Source organism: Andrographis paniculata, unplaced genomic scaffold, assembly GCF_009805555.1.
Source record: "Andrographis paniculata isolate CXL003 unplaced genomic scaffold, ASM980555v1 Contig62END, whole genome shotgun sequence".
NCBI lineage: Eukaryota > Viridiplantae > Streptophyta > Magnoliopsida > Lamiales > Acanthaceae > Andrographis > Andrographis paniculata.
Window position 1 is genome coordinate 3,273,818 of NW_026137598.1, and position 10,956 is coordinate 3,284,773.

A 10,956-nucleotide genomic window follows, 5' to 3' on the forward strand; every position below is an offset into this window, starting at 1 on the left:
TAATGACATTTCAACGAGACGAAAGGGAGTACTTTAGTTTGAGACAATCTAAACAAACCCTAGATTTTCCAAACCAATTTTCATTATCATCGTGTTGATCACATTATTATTTCAGTATTGGACCATGAGAATTATAATAAGCCCAAATAACAGTACTAGTCTAGCACTGCAGGGCTGCAAAAAGACAAAAATAACCTTTACCACCCGTTTATGGCAGTTCCATTTTTGTGCTTTCATTTCACATCTTGCAATTATTGTGATTATAGCCCAAAAATCAACAACAATTAATGCACATTAATCAAAAAAATATCCAAATTCCTAATTAAATACTCCCATCTTCCCATTTATTATGTCTTCTACGAGAATTTAGGTAAAGTATGATCAGTAGATAATTAAAAAATGTATTAGTAAAAATAATTATTATATAAAAAAATAATTGTGAATTAAGATTAAGATAACTTGAATAGTTTAATTAAGATTAAAAAATTATAAGATTAAAGTGTATAATTATATTTCTAAAAAAGAATGAACAAATTATGTGGAAATAACGAAAATAAAAAATGTGGACAAATTATGTGGGAAGAAATGAATATAAAAACTTGTATTCGTTGACTTAATTAACTTATTTACAATATCCTTATTTTATAACATTGTCATTATTATAAGAAAAGCCCAGAGTCACCAAATCTTATCCCTTTTCACGGGGAATTCATGAAATGACCAAAATACCCCTTGAGTACGCCCCCAGCGCACATTAGCGCCGCCCCTACCCTCGACCGTTTCGACGAGAGAGAAGGAAAATACAATAACATAAAATGAAAAATAAAAACACAAATGGCGGCATCGCTGCTATGTTTTTACTGCCGACAATCTTCCCTTTGCTCCTCTGACAATGCCTAACGATTCTTCTTTCCGTCGTGTCGTCTGTTTGTTTATTCCTAAAGCTGTGTTTGATTAGTTGAGCAATTTGGGGAGCAGAAAATCACATAATCGTGATTTGAGGAGTTTACCGAAATAGGTATTGGCTTGTATACAGTGTGTTTGTGCATTTGCGAATACATACATACTGTTCTATTTGCTGCCGAAGGTGGTATCGTGGCATTGCCGAAACGGCCCTTCTTTTTGGTTCGTTCGGAGCATTAATTTCCTCCTTCGTAAGTTTTTCAGTAGATACGCGTTCATGTAATTTGAGGAGTTTGTTTTTCTTTTGGTTTTGGTCTGCTCTTTTTTCGCATTGAATTTGTCAGCGCTTAATTCTTCCTGTTCTTTTCGGTGTTTTTTCAACTGTTTCTTCGACTTTGTCTGCGTTTCTTGTTTTCGTTTCCAGTTTTTGACTTGTCTGATTAGTTTTACGGGACCTTTTCAATCTTGTAATCATCGATGATATGATTCGGAACTTGACTCTTGAAATCATCATGCTCTACGTATATCTTGGTAGTCTAGATTTTTTTTTTCCCCCCCATTTATTGTGTATTTTATTTAATTTATTGTCCAGTCTCTATTATATTTGCATTATCCTTTGATGAATTGTAGTAACACATATTCATGTTATCTTTTTTATCCTACTTTTACCAGTTTCTCTTGAGTTTGTTTGTCTAGGAGAGATCTTGTAAGTTTCTGGGATTAGATGGTGAACATATGTTGTTGTTTCTTTGAGGATGTTTGCTAACAGTTCATTAATGCATAGCCAACGAATGATTGATTCTAATATCTTTATTGCAGAATAATATATTTGTGGTTACATTCTGCAATGGTTATGTTATGATATAGGTAGAGATCTATTTGAAGTTGCTACTGTGACAATGTTTAATAAGTTTGCAGAAGTTGGTTTCTATGTGACACTGTGGCTGTTAAACTTTTGTGGCCTATTTTGCTGTAAATGAATTTTATGAAATATCCGCCCTTGAAATTTGTAAGGACCTAGCATCTCATTAAGTTATTTTGCATAGTTTTCATAGTCTCCATTATCCATGTTAGTTCTTGAAGCTTTGAGTTAAGACTATGGGATTACTATTTTTGTAGCTGATGAGGATCTTAAGTGACAATAGAGTTTAGGAAATGCAAGCACGCCTTCTGGATTTTGGCATAGCATTTAAGAAATCTGTCTTCTCTTGGATGTATGTATAAGTATTCGAGACATTTTTATACTGATTTATGTGGCTTGTCTTAATGGATGTGGCTTTTGGCTGTTAGAACTGTTATATTGCACATATTTGTTGATTACAACTATCTGATTTAAAAGCAGAGCGAAAAAATTCATGCTGGAATGTCTTTAATGATTCAAATGATAATTTTGTTTCGGGCCAGATAATTGATTAAACCTATCTTACAGTTCTTGTTAATCCGTCTGTAAAATACCATGCAAGGTAGGTGAGTGGTACTTGACATTGCTTTCAAATTTGTTAAATTTCTTTGTGCAAAGCACATGCACTAAACCAAATTTATTACTCTATATTGGAATTGGCAAATCATGGATCAGTGTGTGTTGTAATCTGCTCAATCAAACAAATTGTTTGCAATATATTTAGATTGCCAACTCTCATCTTCTAGATTATCTGGGTGTCTTCTTTAGGAGTTTGGTTTTCAGTTTTTTCTTTTTCTTTTTACCACGTAACCATTGCAGTTCTCTATTAAAAAATAAAAAAATAAAACTATTTCTTCTCGTAAACATCACATCAAAACCAATATTCAAACCAAAAACCAAAACGGAACTCCAAAATAACACTTTCTGATAACCACTAGATCCATAAAGTTACTTGATATGTATGCGCATAACTTTGATGGGTGCAGCTGAAGATTCTATAGGTCCAAATGCAACCCTTATGGCATTGTTTCAGGGATTGAGGTTTTTGGATGGTCTTTGCTGTGTTGAACATTTTGGTTTTGAATTTAAGCAATCATTGGAAACTATAACTTGAGTTAGCATTTATTTTCCTTTTGAGTTTAACTAACACCCATGCATGCCTGTGGTATCTTATCATTTAGTCCTATGACATTTGTACATCTATTTTGTAGGTTTTTCACTCTAACCATGAGGATGGGTGAAACTCCGATAAATACACAAACTTCTATGTCAAAGCACGCTTTCTTTGATCTTTCTCATGTTTCTCCTCTGGTCTTCTTGTATCTTCTAAAAGAATGCTATGTCTATGGTAAGTCCTGATTTCTATTCTCATAATTCTGTAAGTCCGCAAGTATTGTTCATTCCATAGGTTCAATTATCTTTATGGTCAACTAATTAATAGAAAGTTAGAGCCACCGAAGTTATAACTCGGGTCTATATCTATGACCAAGACCATAACTCTGTCCTTACCTCCAAATTCCGCTATTGTCTTCGGCATGTAATGATGATTTGTGATTTATTTATTAAAGAGAACTTGCTAATTTGACAGGAACGTATAAAGCCTCAGTGAAGTTTCGTGCATTACAGCAGCAATTATATCTTGTTTTCACCAACAACTCCGTTAACGGACCACCAATTCTAGTTGCCCGCTGCCTCTACATATTGCCCTTGTTTGAATCAAACTGCGATGGGTTCAGCCATTTGGTACTCTCTGCTCTCCGTCGTTTCCTGAAAGTAGCGAACAGCAATGAAGACTTATTGAAGGCCAAGCTTTGTGCCGCTGAGTTATTACTGGACATCATTGACGGTACCTTGTCTCATGATGAAGGGATTCTAATCAAGACATTTCAGGTCTTTGATGTCAAGTTACCTGACATTGATAAGGTGATGAGCAATCGTCCATCTTTGAGGACAAGGTTTGGAAAGGAAACGGCAAACGAAGTGGTTGAGCAGTATGTCTTCAAGCTGATAGAACTCCAGTCATACATGACGGCTGTTGAAATGTCGACACACTTCTCTATCCATCAGTCGGGAGAGTCATTTCTGCTAAAGATATTGGAGTGCAGGCAACTAAAAGCAGCAGAGAAGTGGGCGACGTATATGGGGAAGCCAATGTTATGCCTGCTTGTCCAGGAATATGTTAAACAGAAGCTGTTGAAACCTGCATATGATATTATAAAGAATCACAATCTGCGCCAGGAATTCCCAGAACTCTATCATCAGGGCAAAGAAAGGTTGGTGCTTTCTGCTTATTTTCCCAGGAATTATTTCTTGATTCTATGCTGAAAATCGTGTGTTTGATTACAGCGCACTAAAGAAGTTAGCAGAAAAAGGTGTCTGGGATGTGGCAGAGGCAAGAGCTAAAAGCGATCGGCAACTTCTCGAATATTTGGTAGGTAGAAGATGGTTAAATTGTGCCCGTAATGTTAGCTTTTCAAATCAATGGAGCAGAGTGAATAAGCATTTGATTGGTTGTCTCATTGTATGTTTTAGGTTTATTTAGCAATGGAAGCTGGCTATTCTGAAAAAGTGGAGGAGCTCTGCAGCCGATATTCACTCGAAGGCTTCTCAATTCAGAAAGGTATCTTTGGGGAAAATGCGATTTGTTTTTCTCAGTTGATTATTACTGTCTAATAATGTCATTACATTATTTTTCAGAGCCGGACTCAAATGTTACACAGGGCCGGTACTTGAACCTTCATGAACTGTCCATTAAGGATGTGTTTTGGGTTGATGAAGTCAATAGTTTGCGCGATGCGATATACCACTTGGAGGAGTGCAAAGTGGTTGGAGTTGACTGCGAATGGAAGCCTAATTATGAAAAGGGCAGCAAACCAAGTAAGGTAATCTCAAACAAGTCTTTTGAGTCCAATTGTTTCATTACCTTAACCAACCTTATTTTTCCCCAAAAGCATCTTTCTATCAACACTATATTCTCATCTACTAATTAACCTCTGTATCTTATAAATAAATTTCTCCATGCTCTACAAAGGTTTATCCTATAATTTAAATTACCACAATATACATGGAGATTTGTTGTAATCTTGGTCATCAAATAGTAATGACAACCACAAATTTTGTTAGTCTAAAGTAATGAAATTTGCAGTCCCTTAAACATGACATGTATTACATTACATTACTCACAGGTTTCCATAATGCAAATTGCCTCAGAGGAGAAGGTCTATATATTAGACCTGATCAGGCTGTATGAGGATGTCCCGAGTATCCTAGACAAGTGCCTTGCCCGGATATTACAATCCCCGAGTATTTTAAAACTGGGTACGATTAACTCAGTGGCCTGTAGCCTCTCCTCCAGTCCCTCCCATCCCTTCCAGAGATCCCTGGTATTTGATGAATTTTTCTTTTTAATTGCAGGCTACAATTTCCAGTGCGACGTAAAGCAGCTATCCCATTCGTATGGAGAATTGAGTTGTTTCAAGCACTTTGAGATGCTGCTCGACATCCAGAACGTGTTCAAAGAACCAAGGGGTGGCCTTTCAGGACTGACTGAGGTAAACTTATACATATAGATCCAACAGTTTAATTAAATGTATGCTATTTAATGATAAGGATTGATTCATCATTATTATCCATAGAAAATACTGGGAATTGGTTTGAACAAGACGCGGCGAAATAGCAACTGGGAGCAACGGCCGCTGAGCCATTACCAGGTGCGTCGTCGATGTATACATGCAGATGGACTGATAGTAGATCACATATAGATGCATATATACATAGATACATACAGTTTTGATCTTTTATTGATATGATTGGTTAGCTGGAGTATGCGGCGTTGGATGCGGCGGTGCTCCTCCACATATTCCGACATCACTCTTCGCCTGCCAACATCAACTCCAGCAACGAATGGAAATCACACATCGTATGTATTGTATATATATATATATATACTTGCCTTTTCTTGCCTTGCATTGCCCCTTTATTTATAGATACATTACATACACATTACACATATGCAATGCAGGTCTCACATATGGATAGCTGAGAAATAATTATGAATATGATAGTAAGAAGTCCCAACCAGCACAGATCTATCTATCCATCTTACAGGAGGAGGGAGGAGTACAGGAGACCTGACCTACCGGTATAATATTACATACACGCACTAACCTGCATATCATGTATATATATATATATATATATTTCTCTTTGTAAGTTCTTTTCAATAACCATCAATCTTAGAGTGTCTTCATCCAATTTTAATTTTTTTTCTTTTTAACATAATTCATAATATATATTATAAAAAATATAATAGATATACTCCCATATAGTTTTTTTATACTTAATGTAAATAATATTCGCCCAAAAAATATAAAGTGAATACATTAATTTTAAAATTCTCTACTTCCTCTCTCATCTCGAAGTTATGTATTCCCTCCGTCGTTCAAATTTATTTTTACATCTTTTGGTTGTCATATATATTTATTCTTATGTCATTTTTTAGTAAAAAGAAAATATCACTTCTTCCATTTTTTATTTTTTTTACCCAAAAAAATAAAATTTTCTACTTTTAAATATTTTTCTTAAAATTTGTGTCCGGTTAAATAAGCACATAATTGGTAGACAAAGGGAGTATATTTTTTAGATAGTTGTGTCTTGTACTTTGCCTATGGTATCTTTGTTTATGAGTTTTGAATTTTAATTTTGAATAGTACTCCCTTTGTCCATATAATTTGTCAATATTTTCTATTTTCGTCTATTTCACGCAATTTGTCCAATATGATTATCCACTTTAATCCTATTTTAAATTTTATAATTTTTTTAATCTTAATTAAACTATTTACTTATCTTAATCTATAATTACTTTTACTAAATAATAATTATTTCTACTAATACACTTTTTAATTACTTACTAATTATATTTTATCTAATAGACCCAAAATATATAGGACGGAGGGGGTAAAATTTTAAATTGAAATAATTATTTGATATGATATAAATACATATTTATATGCATGTTCTGAATGTAAAATTATTAAACACATTCTACTTTGTGCATATATATATTATTTAGATCTTAATTAATTAACTATAGTTTTTTGCTCTTTATCTAAATATTTTTTCGATTCATATCCTCCCTCCGTCCCAGAACTAAGTATCCATTTGCTTTTTGTACGTAGTTTTAGAAATATTAGTATTATATTGGGATATAGTATGAATAAAGTAGAAATGACTAAAATAACCTTATTAGTATGTGTGATATAAAGGTAATGACATTTGTGTAATATATTGTAAGTTGTAAGGGTATTTGTAATGTTAGGTAGATAGTACAGTTACAAAAAAAAGAAATGGATATTTTGTTATGGACGAACTAAAATGAAAAAATTGATACTTTATTATGGGACGTAGGGAAGGGAAGGGAGTATATTTTTATCTTACATTGGTTTTTTTGAAATTAAAAATGTTTATTTGTTGTGTATATATTATTTGTACTTAATCATTAATATTAATGGGGTGATTTTTATTTTAAAATAACTGCTTAATTAGACAAATTCTATTTCATGTTAATCTCCACTTTAAAAGAGGTAATTTTATATGTAATCAACAATTAAATTAAATTTAATTAAATATATTTAACTTTTTTGGTTTCAATAAAATAAGTTCATAAAACATTTGTCATGTTTAAATAAAATATTTTTTTCTTCAATTTACAATTAAAATGTACTAGTATTAGACATTTTAATTTACTAAATCTAAATAGTTATTATCCATTATAAAAATCAATAAATATTTAAAATTACTAATAAGTAATAACACTACTAACAAAAAAAAAAATACTCTCACCGTTCACTCATAAAGTATACAATTACTTTTAGTGCGGTGTTTAAAAATTAATAGTATTTTAATTATAGTGGGTAGTTAAAAGTAGTGTAATGATATTTTTGCCGTGTAAAAGTAATGATGTGATGTAAAGTAAGGGTATTTATAGAAAAAAAAAAATAAGGTATTCAATGAAATGTTTACTTTATAGATGTAAATTAAGAGTATTTATGAAAAAAGAATAAGGTATTCAATGAAATGTTTACTTTATAATTGGACATCCTTAAATAAAAATATGTATACTTTCTAGCTGGACGGAGGGAGTATAAAATAATAATAATAATAATAATACTTCGTCCCACATTTCATTTGTAACTATAAAAAGAATGCTCATAAATTAGATAGCGGAAGTAAAAAATATGATAACTCACAATAATTAATTCACTAAACTCCATTAACTTTTGAAATATTATATATTTAAGTTTAATGTTTATATTATATTTCAAAGGTTTATTATTTTTTAAAATTTTAATATTTATCTTTTATTTAAATAATAATTGAATATGGTGGTTTTTGCATTTCACACAAATTATAAAGCAGTATTATAAAAAGTAAAAATTATAAATAATTTTAAAAAGTGTTTGTTTTTAATATCGAATAGAAAGTATGACTACTTAATTTACAATAAAAATATTTTATTTCACAAAATATCATATCAAAATATTATTTAGAGTGTGTTTCTTTAGGGAGTTTTGGGAAAATTTGGATTTAAGTTTGATTTTTATTTGAATTTCGAGGTTGGTTTGAATTTATGTGTTTTTTTTTTTTTTTTTTTTTTGTGTTTATGTTTGGGTTGGGTTTGGAGAGTTTTGATGTGTATTGATTTGATGGTGACGAATATACTAATATAAATGTGTATAACTTGTATAATTTGATTATAAATTTATATTATACCTACATATATATTTCTAAATTTTTATTTATTTATATTATAAAAAATTTTATTCTCTAAAAAAATAATATACTATATGGTATATATTTTATTAAACTATAATTATTACAAATTTTATTATCTGCAAAACCTCTTCATCCCAGTTTTGGCCTGGATTACAGTAATTCAGCCAAAACTGGGCTGGAGAAACACATCCTTAAATAAAAATTTTATTTTAAATCAATTTCAAATTACAATAAAACTGATGAAATCAATTTTTATTTTTTAATAAAATTATTTTTTCTCAATTTGTATTCTAAGTTATATACTAACTCCGTATGACTATAAGGTCTCATTTACTTTTTTTTCGTATTAATCTTTAAATATTAATTATTATATCAAAACGTAATACAAATTAAGAAAAAAATCGCAAAAATACTTCAATTAGTGTCTATAATATTAATAGAAGAACATTTGTACAAAAAATTATACAAATATAAATATATTTTAATATTAAGTTTAATGGCGTAAAAAGTAAATGTGACCTTAAAGGCGGACGGGTATATATTATATAGTTTTTCATCATTTATCATGCTACTTTAAAAACTTTTTATAAAAATATGCTCCCTCCATACCTGGTAACATTGTTTGATTAAGGACACGGTATTTTAAGTTGTGTGGATTAAAAGATATTATTTGTCTTTTGCGTCATTGTACTTAATATTATATTTGTATAATTTACTCTATGAATATCATTGTATTTATATTATAAGATGCTAATAGAGATATTTTTGTCAGTTTCTCTTTATTTGTACTTAAAGTAGTGATATAATAATTAATATTAAAATATCAACATGCAAAAAGCCTATGGTATTCTTCTTACGGGATGAAAGGAATAATATTAGTATTGTTGGTATTTAAAAATTAAGTACAAAATATGTATAAGTATTGTTGGGACCGAGAGAGTATAAAATTAATTAAAAAGTCATTAAAATATAATATTAATTAAAATGTCATTAAAATTAAAATTAAATATATAATAGTATTTTTTAAAAGTTTATTTTGTACTGTATAATTTTTTATTTAACTCTAAGTATGAAATTTTAAGGAAAAAAAAAACTTCATTATATTTTATAACAATCATAAAATATATAATAAAAAAGCTGAATATAAATTAAGATTGATTATAACTTTTTGTTATATTTTTAAAAATAACTAAGTAATAAAAATAAAATAAAATAATATATAAAATCGAATTAAATACTCTTCCTATCTTCTCTCCGGCACATGTCATTATTTTAGTGGCGAAAAATGAAAGTATAAAAAAAATTTGAAACATATGATTTGGTGTCTCAACCATATAGTACATCAATAAATTAATATTGTACTTAATCCAACTTTCAACTTCATTCATTTTAATTTTTGCAAATTTCTCGTATAAACAGTGATCATAGTCATTTATAAACACTATAATTTAATTACATAACTTTCTTATTATTTCTTAACTTCATTACAATTTGTTTTGTTGGTATGTATTTTGTCTAACCCATAAGATTCGATTTGTGAACTGACCCGATCCACCAAAATATAATCTGATTCTGATTCTCCCCCATCAGTTTAGACTGGTTCACAATTCCCCCAAATCTGTTTCTACACCGATGCGATAAAACCAAGTTTGAATCTCCTTATTTGAATTCTGTCTGTTCCGATCCCATCGTCTTCTCAACAGATTTGCTTATATCCCTAAACTTCTGGGTGGTTATCTTCTTCCCACATCCTCTATATATAAGCGTATGTTCTATTCCTTAAGGCACCAAGTGAAATCGATGTTCTGGGTGTTCTTCTGTGATGGTTTTTTTCAACCTTTATCCAATTTAGTTAGTTCGATTTTTGTCCATCGGTCCGGGTTCTTTTCAACCTTATTCCAGCTTAATTCGAGCCTACTGCTTCGATCAAATTCTTGTTTCCAATTTCTTGATTCTTTATTTAGATTCTTAAAATCGCTTAATTTTGTAATCCGCTAATAGTTTCTGTTGAAAATCTTTATTTTGCAGGTTTGTGTTCCAAATCGATCCAAAATCACATTTTTTCTTCTTCTTACTTTCACTTTCACTTTCACTTTCACACCACGTAAATATAATAGTCGTGTCTAAACATACTATTGCATATAGTTACGAGGAATATAAGCTATTGTACACCATTTTTTTAGTTCACTCAAGATGCAGCTATAGATAGAGGTCAATTCAAGAAAGTATTTTGAAAATGAACCGTTGATACATTCAACGAGTAAAACAAGAAGGATAATGAACATGAGGTTGTGTACCATCACACCCTGAATTAGTTAGATGATCGATTTTTTTCTTGATTGTATTAAAAATGCAAAAGATCATATGAAATTGATACG

At 30.5% G+C, this 10,956-nt stretch overlaps 1 protein-coding gene across 4 annotated transcripts; it reads left to right on the top strand.

Moving 5' to 3' along the window:
• The first annotated feature begins 804 nt into the window (after positions 1-804).
• LOC127260501 (uncharacterized) lies at positions 805-10,753 on the top strand. 4 transcript variants are annotated; one of them, XR_007840734.1, is made up of 12 exons: positions 806-1,154; positions 3,016-3,152; positions 3,393-4,077; positions 4,151-4,235; positions 4,337-4,424; positions 4,502-4,686; positions 4,990-5,122; positions 5,219-5,355; positions 5,440-5,514; positions 5,622-5,723; positions 5,826-5,945; positions 10,607-10,753. XR_007840734.1 is itself a non-coding variant. In XM_051288234.1 (11 exons), the coding sequence occupies exons 2-11, from the start codon at positions 3,032-3,034 to the stop codon at positions 5,844-5,846; spliced, it is 1,632 nt and encodes a 543-aa protein (XP_051144191.1). In that variant the 5' UTR covers positions 805-1,125; positions 3,016-3,031; the 3' UTR covers positions 5,847-6,088. The 4 variants fall into 4 exon arrangements, 3 of the variants coding, with proteins under 3 accessions (XP_051144191.1, XP_051144190.1, XP_051144189.1); XM_051288234.1 differs by lacking the exon at positions 10,607-10,753 and having other exon boundaries at positions 805-1,125; positions 5,826-6,088; XM_051288233.1 differs by lacking the exon at positions 10,607-10,753 and having other exon boundaries at positions 806-1,018; positions 5,826-6,088.
• Positions 10,754-10,956: the final 203 nt, after the last annotated feature.